Below are 21844 nucleotides of genomic sequence, written 5' to 3'. Positions count from 1 at the left end.
ATGTGCGTTATTGTCAGCTGGTGACCGAGGCATCATGGCGGCGTCCGCTCGAAGCGTGCAGTCTGCCTTGAAGAAGACGATGGTTCCTCCTTTAGTTGTAGTTTTAGGTGCTACTGGAACTGGAAAGTCGAAGTTAGCAATAGAAATCGGTAAACGTATGCAAGGGGAAATAATCAGCGCTGACTCCATGCAGGTAAGGACATTACAACAAGAAACAAATGGCCCGAGTCCTTGACGTGATAGCCACGCGTTTCTGATCAGAATATACCTTTCATTTCAAGAGTACAACATCTTAAGGATATACAATTATTGATGAAAGAAGTCCATGTACGCGTTTATTCCCTCTAATCAGTGTCAAATTGAACCAAGACGATTGAAGATGTCCATCCCATTTCCATGCGAGGTCATACATATGTGGTCCCCTAACCATAGGTATATAACGTTAGTGTATTTTAGGTGCCTTGTCTAGCCAGGCAGGCTATAATGACTATACCTCGCTGGCCATCGTTCATGTTTAGGTTGTTGTCCCATATAAAGATCACATAACATTAATAACCCTATTGGGAAGTAAATTGTGTCGGTTGAGAAGAGAAGCTAGCCGCCACCATAACTTCCAAGTAACACATGTCGTTCTTGCTCAATCTGACTAATACCCTCACGCGTCGACATAGTAGTCAATATCCCTTGCCAAACGGCTTGCTAGCTCCACGTTGTCTCCTCACAAGAAACAAGTGTGACAGCCACTGTGGACACGATCGTGGCCATGACTGATGTAAACGCAGTGGAGTCTGGGAAATGTAGTCTGCTTTAGACTACAGCAACGTTATTTACAGCTAATTTAAATAGCGTGAAAGGAAACAGGTTGTGGCTTACTGGTTAAAGAATAAGCTATAGCTTAACATTTGCCATGATCTCGTCTGGATGTATGTTATGGCCTTTAATATATGGTTATACTCAGTCAAAACCTTTTAAATGCTGTAGTTAAAAATACATTCTGTAAAAATAAATGGTAGATCAACTCATTTTGTCAACCACTCGTCTGGGGTAGCCAGGGCTTTTGGCATGTTATAAGACAGTAGTCCATATAAGACTGTTTATTCAAACCTCATCTTGGGAATGATGGAAGGGTGAGGCTTCTAGATGCAAGCCTGCATATGTACACACAGGAATGAGACCTAATTCACATGATTTATGGAAATGACCCCCTGTCGTGTTTTGGCGTGCATGTGTGAGCAAGAGCGCCTGTGTAACAATGCCATGATCTCTCACGCCCGCATTGTTGAGCTATCTGCCACCGCCTCCCTCCAGCCTCCCTTGGTTCTCAGGCGAGTTGTCACGGCAACCCTCTTCAAACCCAGGGTCAGGGGCATGAACGGGCGTGTAGATGGAAGGTTAGAAGCCGGTGTGTCCTGATGCCTCCACCTATATCCGCCCAACCCCTGCCCAAGCTGACCCCTTTAAATGATGACCTCCGTGGGGAAGAGCTTACCTTGTATTCCCAACTAGCCTTCCTCTCTGTATGGTCTTCGGGGCCAGCTTTCAGGGTCGTTCACCCACCTTGGAACACATGGCGTCTTATCAGCCTGTCAGAGCTGCACATTCTTGGAGACAGCGTGTTTGCGCTCTGTTGGGACCGAGTCTTCTAGCCATGTACCTGCTACTGGGTAACTGGGTTATGCTAATAACATTCCAGAATGTTCTTGGAGTTTCTCCTCCAACAGCAGTTCCAGTAGCGAGGACCATTGGCCTAGTTAGAGACCGTCCTATCCACATATTCCCAACTGTGTGTGTGTGTGTGTGTGTGTCTGCGAAACTGGGAGACGATGTGAGAACAAGGCTGTGTGTAGGCTAGCACTGTGTGTGTGTGTGTGTGTGTGTTGTCTTTGGGATAGGAAACAGCCTGGTCTTGTTTGGGAGAAAGCCGCATTGTGCTGAGCCAGTGCATACTTGGGTGCTGTACTACGCTAGGCTAGGCTAGCGGCCGCTGCCGCACACAATGAATGGGACACACTGTGGCCACTGGGGAAGCGGCTATTGTGTTCCCCAGAGAATTGGTTCCCACACTCCTCTACCACTCCTATTGTGCCATTGTCGCCCCCCCCCGACCCTTCCCAACCCCACGGCCCCCAGTTCTGTTAATGCCCCCCATCCTGTGGCCCTGGTCTGGAGTGCATCAGAATTGTGTGTGGGGGTATTATTCACTGGTTAAATATACACACTATCAATGGCGGATGCATACACAAGTTCCTGGCCGTTGCGTCATTCTAAGAGGACGTGCCAACCGTGTAAACCACTGAATTATTAGCAGCTAATCACTGCCCCCCCTACTCCTCCTCCGCTCTTTCCGCTTCTGGGACCCAGAAAGAGGGGTTCAAACTTTTGGATTTGGGCCTAGTTTTCAGTCTTGGGATGGGGGGGTTAAGGCTGTTTTCTTCCCCCCGATGTGTGTGGGAAAGAATGAGGGGCCTAACATTGTGACGATGATCATAGTTGGGTTTGGAGGAGGAAGGCGGGGAGACCATTGATGATATCTGTTCTGCCCTGCGGGTGCGTGGGCGGGAACCCGTGTCAGTCCGGTGGGGCCAGGGAGTTCTGAGAGCCAGAAAGCAGGAGGTCAGGAGAGTCTCACGTCGGGTCCCCAAAGGTCCCGAGGGCCAATTTTACAGGTCACCACCACAAGCCGAATTGACCGTTGCCATAGTGTGTGTGGTTTTGTGCGTGTGCGCTCATGTTTACCAATGTGGGCGTCATGCGTGGACGGCGGCTAGTGACCTGTGTTTTAGTACTGTCCGAACACGGCCCATGGTGACAATGAGCGTCGTGGGTTGTAAAACCTTCATTTGGTAAACATTAGCATTGTCGCATGGCGGCTGAAAGACGGGGGCTATCCGTCATCCGGAGCGGTAGCATACGCTGCCGAATCATGAATTAATAGTGATGAAGGCCCACATGTGTCACCGTGTTGGCTCCGTAGTCCCTGTGAAACCCCCGGGAACAAGTTGAGCTCCATAGGTCAATGAGTGGTCCACTGACACTGAGAGACGGAGGGCTGGAGGGAGGGTGAGAGAGATGGAGAGCAATGGAGGGAGGGAGAGAGAGAGAGAGAGAGAGAGAGAATGTGTGAACCACATCCCACGCTATCCACTTTGTATTGCATCCTTCAAATTCATGCAGTTTTGCTCTCTTGCTCTCACTCTTGCTCTCTTCCTCCGTCTCTCTCTTCCTCTGCCCCCCTCCCTTTTCTGTCTCTCCCCCCCCCCCTGCCCGCTCCAACTCTCTGTCTGCTCAGGGGTCTGGGATTCTGACGGGTCCGTCTGGGTTCTTTTGACCCGGGCCGTGCTAGCTCCCACATTCGCATCTGTGATTCGTCGTTTATCTGCTGATCAGACGCATGAGAAGGCCAACGCAGATCGCTGATGAACCAGCGCTGAGAATGTGCGAGTGACTTTTACGACACACGTGTGTGTCTGTGCGTGAACATGCGAGCGTACACGTGTGTAGGGGAATGCAACGCCCCTATGTAGCGCTCAGCAGGAGCGGGGGGGGGGGGGTGTTTAGATGGGCTCCAGGGGGGACACAAGGGAGAACCACATCCTGAAAGATTTAGTAGTCTGCCATTACTGAACACTTCCCCATGGAAGGAGTGAGAGAGTGAGAGACTGAATCAACGGAAACAAAGAAGGAGAGTAAGACGGTGCTACCGGAGGAGGATGAAAATGTATAGAAAGAGAGAAGTCCCTTTTGACAGGTGATGTATTGGATGCAAAAGACATGGACCAAGGCAGAGGAGAGAAGGCAAAACCTTAATGGACTATATAATGTGTAGGAATGGAGCACATGTACAGCAGATGTAAAGCTAGAAACATATTGTACAGGCTTTCTCTCTCCCCTCTTATTTCTGGGGTTTCTTTCATTCAGTCTTTTCCTCTTTCATAAACATTTTTTTTTCATTCTTTCATCAATGTTTTCTATTTATCTTTCCTTTTTCATGAATTATTTTATTTTTCGCTCTTTCTTTCCCTCTCTTTCCTTTCACACACCTTTTTTTTTCTCCCAGTTCTTTCTTTCTTCCTTTCTTTCTGAGGAACAGCTGTTTCATGCCCGGCATAAGGTTGGGCAGGCAGGCAGGCAGGCATCAGAGCTGGAACACTGGGCTTATTGTCTGAAGGCATCCCTTACACGCAGTCACTCACTCTCTGTCCCTCACACACGCACAGGCACGCAGACTGGGGCATACGTTAATTCCAGTCTCCGCACAACGCTTGAGCCCACTCAGGTCATTTACGACCATGTCTATAAATCCTGTCGCACACAAAAGCAGACACGCGCACACACACACACACTATGTTATATTATTTTGCTACTTGTGGCTTTCATTCTTTTTATATAACCAATTTTCAGTTTGCTCCCTAGATGAGAGTAAATTCAATTGTGGAGATCTTAATCCTCTCTTTTTCCCCTTTCTGCTCTCTTCTTGACTCTGTGGCCAATCAGCTCGATCCAACCAAACGTTCCTCGTCTGTTGCTCAGTTCACGGCTGCCGCCACCTTGTTTTCTTCTGTCTCCTTTTAATTTCTTTCTCTCTGGTTTTTAACCACCTGAAAGCCTTTTTCCCTTCATTTCCTCCTGCTTAAGTGCTTGTGACCGTGGTGAGGTTCCGCCCTCCTTGTGCTGCTCGCTGTACTCTTGGGTCGCCCTGTCCTTGTGAAGAGAGCGCACTAGAATTAGACGCCATGTTCTTTGCTTTCTCACACGCACACACATGCAATTAAGGATAAGCCATGAGAAGCCTTTTCCATGAGAGAGAAGTTAAGGGCGAAAATGGAGAAACTAGCTCGCTTTTACAATTAAAGAGACTGTGTGTTTGTGTGAGACGGAGAGAGCATTACTTGGAAACTGAGATTTGAACTGATGTGAACAATGGCGGGTGTGAGTGCAAGGGGCCCTCGGGCTGCCTTTTCACTGAGACTGGATGTAAATCAGGGAGCAAGTAAGGAACGTGGCTTACAATGAGACACATGACCCTGGTACACACACACACACACACACACACACACACACACACACACACACACACACACACACACACACACACACACACACACACACACACACAGCGCGCCAACTTATTCCCAATTATCTCTCTCCCTTTTTTCGCACCTTCTCCCTCTCTTTGGCCCGCGTTCTGTACGATCTCACAAAGCACATTACCACACCATTCCTTTCCCTTTTTTTTCTTTTTGCACAGATTTATTTATTCATCAAATTTGCCAAGAGCGTCCTGTTCTGTGTGACAAGAACACAGTGCTCCACTCTGGGCACCGGGGCGTCTGGTGATCCTGCTTGTCTCTGTATTCTCTTCCTTCCCTCCATCCATATCCTCCTTGAACTCTCTTACATTTTACACTCTGCCTGTTATTTTATCTCTTCTACTCCCCAAAAATGTCAAATTCTGAGCCTCAAACCTTTTCCGAGTTCACGACTACCCAACCCAAGTAATTTTGGTCTGTTCATCCGCCCCATGCATCCTGTTGTCTGACAGCGGTGTCGTGTGGAGATAACAATGAATTATTCCTCAGCTGTTTGTCCCACTTGACCCTAAACACACGCACAGGCGTGCCTCCAACCTTCAGGCGTACAGTTAACATCAGGTTAATGTTTTAACCCCACTCCCGAGGGGTCCTTTGGGAGCCAGTGCTTCAGTGTGGTGGGAAGCTGGGATTACTCCATTGCTATGGCTTAAAGACGTAGCCCAGGCTTCAAACGCATTCTTTGTGTTTAGGATGAGCGCTATGTTTTTTAGATATTTGCGTTTGAGTTTTTCACGCTATTGATTCAAGGCTCAGCCCTACTCACGCACGCACGTGCGTGCGTGCGATATTGCATCGCACACCGTCGCCACATTCTAGCAAGGCAAAGCTCTCTTCGCGTGGCTCTGTGTTTATTTACACTCCCCTCAGTATTTCACCTCGGCGCTTATGGAACGAAAAGGAACCTTGTCCACCACTCTGGCAGGGAATTAACAATAACGTCCAAATGAAAGAAAACATGGACTGCATTATTAATCCCCCACACCCGTATTGTTCCAATGTAACACCTGTTTAATTATTCACGTCACGGTGCTGATGTAAGTCCTCTTATCATTACCCAGGGTTCTCTGCTGCATGCTGCTCCCCTTTGTGATCGGTCATTGGTCCACTGTTTGTTGTCTGTTCCTCCTCCTCCAGGTCTACCAGGGACTGGACATCATCACCAATAAGGTGACGACGGAGGAGCGCGCCCAGTGCAGACATCACATGATCGGCTTCGTGGACCCACTGGTCAGCAGCTACACCGTTGTTGACTTCAGGAACAAAGCCCTCCCCCTCATATCCTTATTTGGCAAGCGGCAGAGGCGCGCTGATGGCGGGTATCTGGTTCAGTGACACCTCGGGCCTGGTGGCAATATCTCACCCCAACACCTTTTCCTCGTCATAATAACGTGTGTGTGTGTGTGTGTGTGTGTGTGTGTGTGTGTGTGTGTGTGTGTGTGTGTGTGTGTGTGTGTGTGTGTGTGTGTGTGTGTGTGTTATAAATCACGCATCTATGCAGGGATTGCGTGGCCCTGCTTGCGTGTGTGTGTGGTGTCCTGGTTCTGCCAGAGTGTCGCCTGCTGCAGATGTTTCACTGAAATGAGAAGAGAGATCACTAGAGGGGATATAAATAGAGGAGACCGTGTGGCTGACACACACACACACACACACACTGGGCAGCAGCACCTCCTCACAGACACACAGGCTGTAACACGTGGAAAAGAGGAGGCGATAACTAGAGATGGTATTAATAGATCAGCAGGGCTCAGCCACACACTATCTCCGAGACAGCCACCGAGAGAGAGAGAGAGAGAGACTACATTGGTCCTAAGAATAGGCTTAGAGCAACGCCAGCCTGAATGCAATGTGTATGTAGACCTTATCTAGGAATGGACAGAAAGAGCGATTGTGAAATCGGTATAGGATGGCGGGTGTGTGTATCTTAGGAAGAAGGATGTGGGGGCTGATGGGTAATTGTGGGCAGGGCGCTCTGTCTCTGCCTCTCTCTTTCAAGGTTCCCCCCCCAACTCAGTTTCCTGCCCTTGCGCTGTATTTATCCCCACTCTACTGCCTCTGATTACAGAATAACTTCCCCATCTCTTGGATCACAGTGACATTAGGGGGTGTGTGAGGCAGAGGACATAAAAAGAGAAGGACCTCGTTTCTCTCCGGAAGATCTTCACTAATCTCGCTCTCTCTCTCTCAAAAAGAGCAGGGGTTTGTTTTCGTGAATTCTTATGTTGTCTTGAGAGGTTTGCTTATTCTTCTCTGGGGAGAGAGTGAGAGAAGGTCTGTGTGGGAAAGTGAGTGAGAGAAGACTGACCGAGATGAAAAGTGTCTCTGGTATATTAAAGAAAAAGGCGTGACACACACACACACACACACACACAGAGCATTTATGTTTTACTGAAACTGTGGCCGTATGTGGTTTGGAGCCATGCATTAGTGATTGAACATTAAATAAAGGCTTTCGGGTTGGTTGCTTCCCTAACTAATTGCAACATCGAGGACCTGCACACCAGAAGCAAGCTGCCAATCATAGTGGGCGGTACCAACTATTACATCGAGTCGTTGCTGTGGAAAGTCCTGGTGGATACACGGGTTTGTAGCTCTAATGAATCTAATCAATCTATCAAATCTATACTTCCAATTACACACTCAGTTACACACACACCTTCTCTGCTTCATCAAACTCTGGAAACTTCTGCCATGTCAAAGCGATGAACCTCTTACCTTGCACATGTTCGGTCACTTAGAGCTGTCTTAAGCCAATCAGAGGCTTCCTAATGACCTCTTGAACCAATCAGAAGCCACTCTCATAACTATTTAATCAGAAGCATGATTGGGAGCCTGATTTGTTTGTAACTCTCAAACCATTTAGAAATCTTCAGTATAACTCCTGCATCAATCAGCAGCCTTCCTCATAACTCTAACCAATTAGAGCCCTCCCTGATTACCAGCCTTAAGGTTGAGCGCGAGTTTACTGGCACAACGGATCGTTTCCATTATTTGAATTAATCATCGGGTGTATAAAAGACAATGAGTTAGGAGGAAATAAGCCAGCTGTGATATCTTAAATGTGCTTGCTTCATCTTAAGGCCAAGAAAAGCAGCCACGAAAAAAAGAAAAGTATCCTATCTTATAAGGTAAAGGCGAGAATATGTATGCATTCTTGATGCTATAAGCAGAAAATCATACTTTTCCCCCGATAAATAAGCCGAATGAATTATTGATCGTTTCAGCAATAGACCAGCAAATTATGCAATTTATTCTGTAATGTCTTATCAATTATTGATTTACGACGGGTAAAATGTTCAGTATTTACTTAGTTTCTTGATTCCAGCAGGAGACGGCAGAGTCGGCGAAAGCAGCAGAAGACCGGGCTGCGCTGAGGAAGGCGGAGCTGGAGAAACTGGGCGGGGCCGAGCTGCACAAGAGACTGATGGAGGTGGACCCCAAGATGGCTGCCATGTTGCACCCCAACAACGTGCGCAAGATTGCCAGGTAGGTACGTAAAGAAAAAGGGTTGATTTAGCTGTAAAATGGAGGGAAAATCCAGAGGATAAAAAGATTGTCTTAAAGCAGTAGGATTCTAAACTGAGACTCATTCAATGTGTGTTTGTGTGTGTGTGACTACCAATGCTTGATCCGGCAAGGAATGTGTGAAAAGCATGACTGCCTCCTGATAGTGATTGTGTTGTTTCCCTAATGAGGTGCTTCTGTATGTGGGGGGGGGGGGGTGTGTGTGTGTGTGTGCCTGGCCAACAGCCGTTTATTTATAAGTCAGCTTACGAGTGACACAAATGGCACCCATAATGTCTTGTCTGTTTTGTGGTGCGCTGGTGTAGCTCCTCTCTGTCGCTGTCGACCCCAGATAAGCTGTTTCGGCCACCACACGCACAGACACACGCATACACAGATCTTTAAGTGTGTCCACTGTGATCTTTGTTTGCACGAAGGGGGTTTCGGTTACACAGTTCCTCTGGCTGACGGGAAATGTGTTAGCGAGTGACCTCCTCCCTCGATTGTGACCGCTGAGCGCGAACACGAGTGCCGCTGAGGAAGTCCATCGCCGGCATTTGAATCTTAGTCCCTTAAAAAAAAGAAGAAAATACAAAAATGCAAAAGCTGCAATCTTGGGTGGCGATAAGCAGGAGTACTACATGCAAGAGAACGGCTCTTTCTAGTTCACTCCCTTTCATTGATTGTCTTTTATCTCAGGGACACGCCTTTCTGGTCACGTTTGAAGAGTCGGCATGACGACCTCAATGTCCACAATATAGTTTAGTTCCCCCCCCCCCCGACACACTTGACATGACCTAGGGTGGGTTGTGTTGATGACCTAGGGTGGGTTCTGTTGTTACCCTAGGGTGGGTTCTGGTGATGATCTAGTGTGGGTTCTGTTGATGATCTAGGGTGGGTTCTGTTGATGACCTAGGGTGGGTTCTGTTGTTACCCTAGGGTGGGTTCTGTTGATGACCTAGGGTGGGTTCTGTTGTTACCCTAAGGTGGGTTCTGTTGATGACCTAGGGTGGGTTCTGTTGTTACCCTAGGGTGGGTTCTGGTGATGATCTAGTGTGGGTTCTGTTGATGATCTAGGGTGGGTTCTGTTGATGACCTATGGTGGGTTCTGTTGTTACCCTAGGGTGGGTTCTGGTGATGATCTAATGTGGGTTCTGTTGATGATCTAGGGTGGGTTCTGTTGATGACCTAGGGTGGGTTCTGTTGATGACCTAGGGTGGGTTCTGTTGATGACCTAGGGTGGGTTCTGTTGTTACCCTAGGGTGGGTTCTGGTGATGATCTAGTGTGGGTTCTGTTGATGATCTAGGGTGGGTTCTGTTGATGACCTATGGTGGGTTCTGTTGTTACCCTAGGGTGGGTTCTGGTGATGATCTAATGTGGGTTCTGTTGATGATCTAGGGTGGGTTCTGTTGATGACCTAGGGTGGGTTCTGTTGATGACCTAGGGTGGGTTCTGTTGATGACCTAGGGTGGGTTCTGTTGTTACCCTAGGGTGGGTTCTGGTGATGATCTAGGGTGGGTTCTGGTGATGATCTAGGGTGGGTTCTGTTGATGACCTAGGGTGGGTTCTGTTGTTACCCTAGGGTGGGTTCTGGTGATGATCTAGGGTGGGTTCTGTTGATGACCTAGGGTGGGTTCTGTTGATGACCTAGGGTGGGTTCTGTTGATGACCTAGGGTGGGTTCTGTTGTTACCCTAGGGTGGGTTCCGGTGATGATCTAGTGTGGGTTCTGTTGATGACCTAGGGTGGGTTCTGTTGATGACCTAGGGTGGGTTCTGTTGTTACCCTAGGGTGGGTTCTGTTGTTACCCTAGGGTGGGTTCCGGTGATGATCTAGTGTATTGTGGGTGCGGCTGCGGTGGTCCGCAGGAGTCTGCAGGTGCACGAGGACACGGGCGTGGCCCACAGCCGCTGGCTGGAGGAGCAGCAGGGCCAGGAGGGGGCAGACGGCCTTGGGGGGCCGCTGCGCTACCCCGACCCCTGCATCTTCTGGCTGCACGCCGACATGCAAGGTAGACACGCACACACGCACGCACGCACGCACGCACGCACGCACGCACGCACGCACGCACGCACGCACGCACGCACGCACGCACGCACGCACGCACGCACGCACGCACGCACGCACGCACGCACGCACGCACGCACGCACGCACGCACGCACGCACGCACGCACGCACGCACGCACGCACGCACGCACGCACGCACGCACGCACGCACGCACGCACGCACGCACGCACGCACGCACGCACGCACGCACGCACGCACGCACGCACGCACGCACGCACGCACGCACGCACGCACGCACGCACGCACGCACGCACGCACGCACGCACGCACGCACGCACGCACGCACGCACGCACGCACGCACGCACGCACGCACGCACGCACGCACGCACGCACGCACGCACGCACGCACACAGAGTTTCCGATTGGTGTTTGCTGATGTAAACCTTTTACTAAGTTATTTTTCCTGGTGTGTGTGTGTTGCTGTGTTATCCCCGGCCGGCACAGCTCTGGACGTGCGTCTGGACGCCCGCGTGGACGACATGCTGTCCGCGGGGCTCATGGAGGAGCTCAGGGACTTCCACGAGCGCTACAACCAGTGCAGGCTCCAGGTGGACAGGTAACGGCAGCAGACACAGGAGCTGTGGTTGGAGTTGCAAGATTATCTTTTCAATCACACAACCAGTTCGATTGGATTGAATTCCCCACTGCCTTCATTTCCATAAGGTAAAACCGGGTAAACGGACCAACCCACACTTCTTTCTTTTTCCCCCACCTTTTTTCCCCTCATGAGGTGATAGTGTGAAGGGGTTGGTTTGATTTATAGCACCGATTCTCCCCATGTTAATGCCTGAGTTCTCCTAATTGCTGAATATGGCCATAGACAGTCCCGGGTAGGGATCTTTTAATTTTCCTTTTTTTCCTTTTCCACAAGCGGCATTGATATGCTGAGTCTGTTGACGCCCAAGCGTTTCTGTGCGCTTTTGCTGGCGTGCACATGGGCTATTGATTGATGGGGTGTGGCTGCAGGAAATTGATGCACTGGTGGCAAGGTGCCCAGGATGCTGCCTGCACCCCCCTCCCCCCCATCCTTCTTACTCCCCCTCTTCCTTCCTTTTAAATGCTGCATTAGCCCAGAACACCACCCCCCCGCCCACCAACACCACCACCACCCTGACTTCAGTGGCAAGAGGACAAGGTCAAACCTATCCCTGTTTCTCTCTCTCTCTCTCTCTCTCGTTCTCTCTCTCTCTGTCTCTCTGTCTCACTCCTCTCTCCATCTTTCCCTCTCCATTTCATTGACTCACTGCATTTCCTGTGCGCTATTCTCCAATTTCTCCATATCTCACTGGCTTGCTGCCGCCCTCTCTCTCTCTCTCTCTCTCTCTCTCTCTCTCTCTCTCTCTCTCTCTCTCTCTCTCTCTCTCTCTCTCTCTCTCTCTCTCTCTCTCTCTCTCTATCTCTCTTTTTCTTTTCTTTTCCATCCTCACAAGCCACGTTGTCTCGTCTTCTTGGATAGTCTATTTTCTTCTCTCCATCCATCTCCTACTCTCCCTCTCGCCCAGCTCCCCTGATCCTGCTAAACCTGCCCCAGCTTCCGGTCACCTTTGTCGGGCAGGGAAACGCTATCCTGGCCCTGGGGCATTCTCTGGGTCTCTGTGTCTTTCCGCCGTGTCTCTCTGTCTCCGCGTCTCCGTGTCTCTGTGTCAGCCTGGCCCACCAAAGTATCACAATATGCCCAGACTTCTCCTGCTTGGTCTGGGAGGAAACAAGAGGGGAAGATGGAGGGAGGGATTGCGTGAGGGGGAACCAGAGAGAGGGAAAGAGGGAGAGAGAGTTGAGAAAGAGGTCGAGGAGAACAGATCTAAATGAGCCACGATTGGTTGTGTCTGAAGCAGCAGATGGACTAAGAGTCTATACTTCTCCTCTTGATAGACTGTTCATATTTCTGTTTCGATAGATTGTTAACCCGATGCCTCTTCTCGAACCCCACCCCCCTCCTCCTCCTCCTGTCAGTGAAGACTACCAGCACGGCATCTTCCAGTCGATTGGCTTTAAGGAGTTCCACCAGTACCTGACCGCCCCCGAGGACAGCAGCCAACGGGAGACCCTCCGAGACAAAGGTCTCATCCTTTAAACCGCAGTCAGTTCCAATGCAATTCAAATCCACTGCAGTTTCTTCTTCATTTTCTACATAGGTTTTAAGCCATGACGATCTAGTGTAATATTAGCATCGTGTTTTGGCAATGGGTCCGTTTTTCTGATCCTTTGAATACATTTGTTGATGATGATAATGATGATTGATCTAATATGTGACCTATGTCTGACCCCATTTGGTATCTTGTCCTTGAGTGACTCCCTTCCTGTGCTTCTCGCCAGGTACCGAGGCGCTGAAGATCGCCACCAGGCGCTACGCCCGGCAACAGAACAAATGGGTCCGCAACCGCTTCCTCAAACGTCAGTGCTCTTCGTGTTTGGGTTTACTGTGTTGGTGGGGTGTGGGGGGTTGTGTGTGTGTGTGTGTGTGTGTGTGTGGGCGTCATGTGGGTTTGTGAAAAGGATGTGTTTGCTTTTAGGTGTGTGTGTGTGTGTGTGTTTGTGTGTGTGTGGGATTGTGTAGAGGTGGGGGGGCCCTCTACCCCTTCTTCAGTGCTAATCAGTACTCACTCTAACAAGATGGGATTTACACACTCTATTAAACTAGCAATAAGCCCTTTTGTAGCTCCGTACTGTAGTGTTTGGTTTGTGTATCTCCCTGTATCCATCCCATTCACAACAATAACAGAATTGTACCCCCCCCCTCCCAAAACAATTTTAAACAATTGATATAATACTAATTGAAATTATACAACTTGCATACACGGTATCCCCCCCCAAACATTTCAATTTCACATGTATCGCTGACCGAAACACGGTTGTGGAATACTTGGTGTTCCCAGCAAACGTTGCAACACTCAAATCAGCGAGGTCAGCGCGTGGCCAGAGGATCCGAAAAGGGGGTAAACTGTAAATCAGTTTCTGCTTTTAGTTTCCCTTCCCTTCCCTAGTTTCCAGAAAAAAGGGCCGATGTTGTTTACGCCCCTTGCACTGCGTATTAGCCAGGTTGTGGGAACTGCTGGATGTACAAACTTATTTCGTAATATCCCAATGACATAGGAAGAGCACCTTTTTAAAAACAAGCAATGTCCTGCTTCATATCGCCCGTGTCAACAAACTTGGGGAAACGTCGCGTTCTCCGCTGCATGGTGAATGTTCTGGTGAATGGCCATCTGTGTGATACCGTAATGTAGGGACGTTGAGCCTGACTCAGTGCTCTGCTCACCTGGTCATCTTAGAGTCGCAGCGTGGCCTGTAGTAACCCGACTACCGCCTCATCCTGTTAGCGCTAAGTGGCTTACTCCGCTCCACACTGAAAACCCCCCAGTACGGCTCTGACTCCACCACACACAGAAACACACGCACACGCAAGGGCACGCCCACACACACTGTGTGCCTACACATACTAAACCGGCACACATACTAGGCATGCACACATACTAGACATACACGAGTACTGTGCACACACTTACTGTGTGTGCACAAACTGCACACACATAAAACTACTCACACAAAGAAAGAATGTGGGGGATGGCATTTCAACCAATTTCTTTTTGCAAGATTATTATTTGGTGTCCTGAAAAGGCTAATGATTTCAAGTATTATTTAATTAATCTGACTAATATGAACACTGAATGAAGTATTTAATTGATTCAGTAAATACTTGATTCTACCTCTTTTTACCTCTTTCTATTTCCTTAAGGAAACATTCCAACCTCAATGTTGCAGGTGAACTTGGTGGGTGAACTCTAGTTCTCGGCACCCTGAAAGCCACACACACACACACACACACACACACACACACCAGGATCCAACGCCATGCTTGTAAAATGGTTTCAGTGTGAACCTAAGCCCTACTCTGAGACACACACCCAAACAGATCGGGTTAATCTGTTGAAAGGAGTATGGAAGAAGGCATCAGAGTCACCTAGAGAGCTTCAAGTATAAACCCTGAAAAGCACATGTTCCTTGAGTCACTTTGGATTATAATGTGAACATAACAATGATGTGTTTTGGCATGGGGAGTTTGTCACAATCATGTGTTATAAGTTGGGGGTTCAGTGACAAACCGTCTCCAGTCAAAACAAAACTGGGGTGAGACAGACTCTGCCATGCAGAGACAGTGAGTCTATGTAAGTTCATGGTCCACTAAAGCTGCTCTACAGAGAAAGCAACCCAGAAACGTTAAAAATTGGAAAGAGAAGGAAAGAAAGCCATGTAATCCGAACCACTTGTGGCTAGAAGGTGCCCCACAGACGGCGACACACACACACACACACACACACACACACACACACACACACACACACACACGGAGCAGCAGCCGCCAGTGTAGAAGGGGGCACAGCTGGCATTCGCTGATGGCCTGCTGCGACAGGTGGGCTGCTGTATCAACACGGAGGGCAGCAGATGCCCTGCTGCAGGAGAGCCCGCCGCACGTTGTGATGGTGGAGATCCGACCCACCACGCTCGTTTGTGTGTGTGTGTGTGTGTGTGTGTGTGTGTGTGTGTGTGTCCCGATCTACGGGGCCAGGGCGTGCCGCTCTTTGTCCCCCGCCTCCACCTGCTCTCTCTTATCGTCCGTCTTTCACTCTTGGGGAGATTAGCAGAGTACGATTTCACCCCCGAACAAGGAGGAGGGGGAGCAGGAGCTGGGCTTGTGGAGAAGAGGGGGATTCTCCGTCCAGCGTCTGGCAGGCCCCCCCACCCCTCTCTCTTTACCTCCACTCTTCACAGCAGACGCGTCTGGCGGTCAAGGGACAAAGGGGGCGAGAGAGAGAGAGAGAGAGAGAGAGAGAGAGATGGACGGGGGCGTCGTCAAGAGAGGTAAAGGATCAAGAGAGACAGGGAGATATGAAGGGCTGTCTGAGGTGAAGTGTTTACCCGTTCAGAGTGTGGCGGGACCTTGCGTACACAATAAAGGTATGCGCGGCTCACCGCCACTGCAACCATCTGCCCGCTCTTTTACTGGCAACACAAAAAGGACTCTCTCCTACACACCGACACAGCCGCACACACACACACACACACACACACGGCAATTGTGTCCATGAAACCCGATGCTTAAATTAAGGGTCACCCACTGCTTTCATGTCGAACCAAACGCGCACAACAGGCCCTCCCTGACACATGCTGAGACACGCACACACACTGGTGGGGGTTCCATTCCTCCTGTTTCTTCTTTTGTTGCATGGAGTGGCGCAGTGTCACTGAGCAAGGCAAGGAAACGGTGCTCAGTTTTCAACGTGTGTGTGTGTCTGTGTGTGTGTGTGTTATATATAAACATAAAGCATAACCTCTGGTCATGTGGTCGTGAGGTCGGTTGGTCGTGTTGTGGCCAGAGCCGGGGCCTCGGTAAGGCGGTCCGGTTAGGGGCCCGGCTCACTGTACAGTCTTTATGTCGGGCGGGGTGCTGGGGGCCGCGCGAGTGGCAGAGCCAAAACAAACGGCCCTCTGTCCCCCTCCTCCTTCTGTTCAGAGCAAATGCGATCCGAACCGTCCAAAACAACCACCCTAGCCAGTACCATTGCAAAACAACGAGTGCATGAACCATGTGAATGGCTTTAAGCCACCGTGGCCACTGTCCCTGAGCAAAGCCCCTTAACAGTCTCCAACGATCTGTCTCCTTGTGTGGTTGACACCGCCGTGGGTGAATGAACGTGCATGACCGGGTGAATGTGAGGCATTAATTGTAAAGCGCTTTAAGTGGCCACGGGTCTAGAAAAGTGCAGTATAAATGGCGTCCATTTACCAGAATGTAAAATTAGACGCAGCATGAGAGCCAAGTATGGCCGGTTGCCGCGGGCGCGGGCTGCGTTTAGTTTTATGGCTCCCTTTAAGATGGAGCTCATTAAAGACGTACATTGTTCCCCAGGCCATCGTCCCGACAGACCCCAACGCTGTTATTTATTTTGATGAATGCCCTGCGGCGTGGGGTTGGTACAGTGGTGTGGTCTTACAGTAGAAACACTGTTTCCTGTCAGCGTCCAGTCCAACACACTTCAGCTTATCATCCCAGTTGGTTTACTGTGTGTGTGGCTGTGTGTGTTTTTGAGAGAGGGATTAGGCCATAATTGAGTCGCTGTGCCTTCAGGGGTTGAAATTAATTGACCTGTGTGTATAGGATGAAGGAAGCAGGAAGCTGAGGATTTTATAATGGAGTCGGGAGAGGAGAGACGCAGACGGATGTGTAGTAAGACTGAGAAAGTCAGTCCGACGGGTAGATGATTAGACAGATGTGCAGACAGACAGATGGATAGTAAGACACGCACGCACACACACACTACGAGGGTAGCTATCCCATCAGACAGGCGTACAGATAAGACGGTCAGACAGACAAATGGCCACATAGATGTTCAGACAGTCAGTCAGGGTTGCGGGGCCTGCTGCTGAGACTGCTGACTGGAGCAAAACCGAAATGGGAGAGAGAGGGAGAGAGAGAGAGGGAGAGAGAGGTAGAGGGGGAGAGAGAGAGAGAGAGGGGTAGAGGGGGGGGAGAGAGAGAGAGGAAGGTAGAGAGGGAGAGAGAGAGAGAGGAAGGTAGAGGGGGAGAGAGAGAGGAAGGTAGAGGGGGAGAGAGAGAGAGAGAGGAAGGTAGAGGGGGAGAGAGAGAGAGGAAGGTAGAGAGGGGGCGAGAGAGAGGAACGTAGAGGGGGAGAGAGAGAGAGGAAGGTAGAGGGGGGGAGAGAGTTTTTGCAAGTGAAGTGAAAGAGAAAGGGATCATTAGAAGGAAGTGAAAGCTTAAACATTGGTGTTGCAGTCAGTCAGAGAGAGAGAGAGAGAGAGAGACAAACAGAGAGAGTGATGATGGGGTTGCAATGAGAGAGAGAGTGCAAGGGACATGATTAGTATGGGATGGAGAGATAGAGAGAAGGGGGGGGGGGGGGAGAGAGACATTATCGAGCTGGTGTGAGTCAGCAAAGTGCCAGAGCTTCAGGGCGCGGCTGCACCCACTAACCCAGCCCTCCGCTGGGTGCAACCACAGGCCCAGGACCCACCCCACCCCCTCCCACCTCCCATGGTCACGCTAACACGACAGATCTTAAACACAGGCTAGGCTTCACTACCGCATTGGACTCACCACACCGCACACTCTTTATAGCATTCTTCACATTGTGCGTCTGTATGTGTGTTGTAATTGTTTCTGTGTTTGTACGAACCGTACACTGACCATACTGTGTGCGTCTGTCTGTGTCTTCTTTTCTTTTCAGTGTATTGTTAGCGTGTGGTTATTGTTCCTGTGTGCCTGCTTGTGGGCTCCCTGGTGTTTGTGTGTGTGTATATATATATATATATATATATATATATATATATATATATATATATATATACCTTGTGCTGACCACACTGTGTGTGTGTGTGTGTGTGTGTGTGTGTGTGCAGGTCCAGGGGGCAGCGTGCCGACGGTGTATGGCCTGGATGTGTCTGATGTCTCCCGGTGGGAGGAGACTGTTCTGGAGCCTGCACTGCAGATCCTCCACAGCCTCACTAAGGTGCGGTCACTGGTCGCCTCTCTTTTTCTTTCTTTCCTTCTTTCTTTCCTTCTCATTTTTTCTCTCCCTTTCTCGAAACCCTCCGTCTATGTTGAATACTCATGTTCAAAAACACACTCCATAACAAAACCTTGTTTTAGCATACAGGCTCAAATTAAATCTTACGTTGACAAAAATATCTGTCACCTGACCTTAAGGGTGAGCGTCCGGCCATAGAGCCAATCAGAGTGGAGGAGGCGGAGCTTACCAACAAGCGCAGCCGGCACACCTGTGAGCTGTGCGACAAAGTCATCATCGGTGACCTGGAGTGGACAGGTGAGCCGTTTGACTCATTGACCACACAGGGAGTGTGTACTTTACATTCACAGCTCCGGGTCAAGTTATTTCACCGTCCAGTGAACCTAGTCTATTTCTATTTCCCCCTCGCGATCGTTTCTGTGCAAATAAGTTAGTTATTGCCCTCTATCTCCCTGCATCCCTCTGGCATGAGATAAAGTGGAGACTATGTTTGTTATTCATAGTTTTATGTCTTTTAACAGGAGTTCTGGCAAAGAGGATTTTCTGTTCCGTTGGAAAATATAATGCATATTTATGAATCAAACCACTTGTTTAATTCACTTCAAAAGAGGCCGCCTGCCTGAAAAAACCTATTGATTACTAATAATAACACACTGTACATTATCGCCTCTAGCCCATTTGAAATCCAAGAAGCACCACAGCCACGTGAGGAAGAGGAGGAAGGTGGAGGCCTGCCCAGATGAGGGGTCCGCTCCAGGGACCCTCCAGGGGGACCAGCTCAGCCCCAGCTGTCTCCGTCCAGACGCCCTGGGGCCGAACTCCAGAGACGCTTCTCCTGATTCATCCTGAATCCCGACTCCCAGCGGCCCCGGCGGTACCAGGGGGAGCCGGGGGCCCGGCGGTACCAGGGGGGGGCCGGCACGCCAGACCTTTGGACCGCTGCACTGGTTGGAGGTTAACTCACACGCACTGACGCTACCCCATGGAAATCATTAACGGACACAAGCAAATTCCTTTTCGATGAAGAGGGATAGGTCCTGCCGGAATTGACTGGAATCTCCCACAGCCTGCCAAATGTTTCCCGTCTAGTACAACACAGACGTCATCATCGTATCTGAGGGAAAGAAACACAACTTTTTTGGGCTGGACACCGGAACGAGGAAACAGCCGTTATCGACGGAGCTGGATCCAGACGTTTATCTTCACACTAACTTCTATGAGGAAGACAGAGGTTTATTGTTTTTTTTTATTAATCCGTCCTTACAGACTTGGCTCTTTTAAGGTCCGACGCTGTGTTGTGCACGAGGGGGGGGGGGGGGGGGTCTCTGCTTCGGAACGCAGTCATTTGTGGCCACGGACAACTTATTGGGGGGGGGATTAAACGAAATGCATCAAGATGTTTTATTTCTTTGTGTCGCTCCGATGTCGGAAATGTTCCGTCTCGTCTCGAACCCCGGGGGCGATCTTGGCAGTGCTGCGCCGCCCTGATGTCTCATAAGGGATGCTGCTCGCTCCTGATTGGAGTTGTTATCCTGTTGTCATCATCACGGTGTCGCTCTGATGTCTGAAGTCTGAAGGGGAGTCACTCCTTGTTCTCACTGCCGTGAAGCAAGCGAACCGTAGATCATGTCGTTCGTGGGGTGGTTGGCCGAAACCCAACGCGCCCCTGAGTGAATCCTAACTTCTGAAGTGTTCTCGTCTCGCACTGAGCCCTGGAGCGGACTTGGCAGCTCTGTGCCCTGATGCTTCACAAAGGGCTGCGACTTGCTCATGATTGTAGTCATCGCTTAATAAATATCTAAAGGATAAAAACCCACAAATAGAGTACCTGGTTTGGAAAGTGGTTCTACACATGAGTACACGCCCCGTACCGGGTTTCGAAGTAGTTGTTGGCCTAGATCGGCCGTTGCACTCGACGTAAGGTGGAAGTGGTTAAGTTGGAGGAGTACCACGCGTCTCACACACCCACACACGCCTTTTAACTCTCGGCTGATCTTTTCCCGCCAACACTCCCTCCCTCCCTCTCTCTCTCGCCCGCGCCTCTTGGTTTCTTTGTTCAAAAGTGTTGTTTACCACCGTTAAGTGTGCTCTCTCAGCGGAGGACTATGGGACTTAAGCCATGTGGTTGTTTTGACTACGCCCACCTTTTCTAAATATATATACAACCATATAATGGCAGGAAGTGTGTGTGTGTGTGTGTGTGTGTGTGTGTGTGTGTGTGTGTGTGTGTGTGTGTGTGTGTGTGTGTGTGTGTGTGTGTGTGTGTGTGTGCGCGCGTGGGGTGGGGAATGAATTTTTTTGTATGTACGTGCTTGTGGGCAGGGGGATGTGTGTGTGCCCCACATTTGTTCATTCAGATCTAGGTCAGGCCTCGAGCTCTTCTCTGCCTAATTCTGTTGGGGATGGCAAAGGTCACACTGTAGGCCAGTAGTACCTCCTTTCCTCCCTCAAAGATGTCCCATTTTGTTTACTGTTTGTATCGACTTTTAATTCATTTGTCCACCTTTATTTTCAGTAGTTGTATTTAAAAGAATCCCTCTTTGTACGATTGTTAGCCCCTTGGCTCTAGGTTCAAAGTTGAAGAGACATTTCCGATCTCGTGGAACAGATGAATGCTAAAGGCTGGCTAAACCTAACCTTTCGCCCCCCACCCACTCTTCCAGCCTTTGGCCTGGTGTTGACTCGGGGCTGGGTAGCTCTCAGATGTTGTTTGGTATGTGCTAATACCATGGAATGCTTATCCCCTGAGCACCCGGGCTAGCTTTCCCTGGCACCACTACTAGACTAGCACCTGAATCACCACACATGCCGAGGTAAAGGGGGGGGGGGGGGGGGGGGGGAGAGACATGCCCAAAAGAATGACATAAGACAAGGCATCACCTTCCTAAGAAGAATGTGGAACACAGGCACACGCACGTGCGCGTGTACACACACACAAGCTGGCGGCAAGGTAGAGAAGTGGGTCAGCTCACACGGTCACAAGGCTAATTAGCGATTTAAGCGGCGCTGTGCGCTAGATCACACACACACACACACACACACACACACACACACACACACACACACACACACACACACACACACACACAGAGCAGACCGAGTGAACTCATTAGCCTCACAAAGGCGGCAGTTGGAAGCGACAAATCAGACCAGTTCCCTTTTGAAACGTGAGGCCCCAACTTTGACTTCACAAAGGCATATTACACACACACACACACACACACCATAACCACTCTTAGGTAACTCTTGAGCTGAAGTTTTGTTGTGTTGCTGACTGAGAAGTGTGTGTGGGTGTACTCTGAGAGTATCATGCGCAAACATCCTCATTATTGACTCAGTTTGAAGCCCCTTTACCTCTCAATGGATAGATGGGAAGAGCACACACATATCTTTATAAACGCCTGTGTATGTGTTAGTGTTAGCTGGGGCTCTGGCCCTGAGCACACACAGTCCAAGGCATGAGGCCCAGTGGGGTGAGCCACAGGCTGCATTATTTAACAAATTCTATGGCCTGGAGAATACAGTGCGCCTCTGTCGACTGTGCTTCTACTTGTTCCTACCTCTGTGTATATATTTAAATGGGACGTATGTGGAGCGCCAGCCTAGACGCTTGTCTCTTAAAATCACATAAGGGGA

At 49.8% G+C, this 21844-nt stretch overlaps 1 protein-coding gene across 1 annotated transcript; it reads left to right on the top strand.

Moving 5' to 3' along the window:
• Nucleotides 1-34: 34 nt before the first annotated feature.
• Nucleotides 35-19459, top strand: trit1 (tRNA isopentenyltransferase 1; the record flags this gene model as incomplete). Its single annotated transcript, XM_079749657.1, has 11 exons — nucleotides 35-193; nucleotides 6228-6368; nucleotides 7575-7673; nucleotides 8416-8576; nucleotides 10463-10605; nucleotides 11109-11220; nucleotides 12618-12724; nucleotides 12981-13058; nucleotides 18081-18190; nucleotides 18388-18505; nucleotides 18882-19459. 11 exons carry the CDS (start codon nucleotides 35-37, stop codon nucleotides 19055-19057), a joined length of 1404 nt encoding a protein of 467 aa, XP_079605783.1. The 3' UTR covers nucleotides 19058-19459.
• Between the last annotated feature and the right edge of the window lie 2385 nt (nucleotides 19460-21844).

Source organism: Pollachius pollachius, assembly GCF_949987615.1.
Source record: "Pollachius pollachius genome assembly, chromosome: 13".
Classification (NCBI taxonomy): Eukaryota; Metazoa; Chordata; class Actinopteri; order Gadiformes; family Gadidae; genus Pollachius; species Pollachius pollachius.
This window is presented reverse-complemented; position numbering and strand designations above follow the sequence as displayed.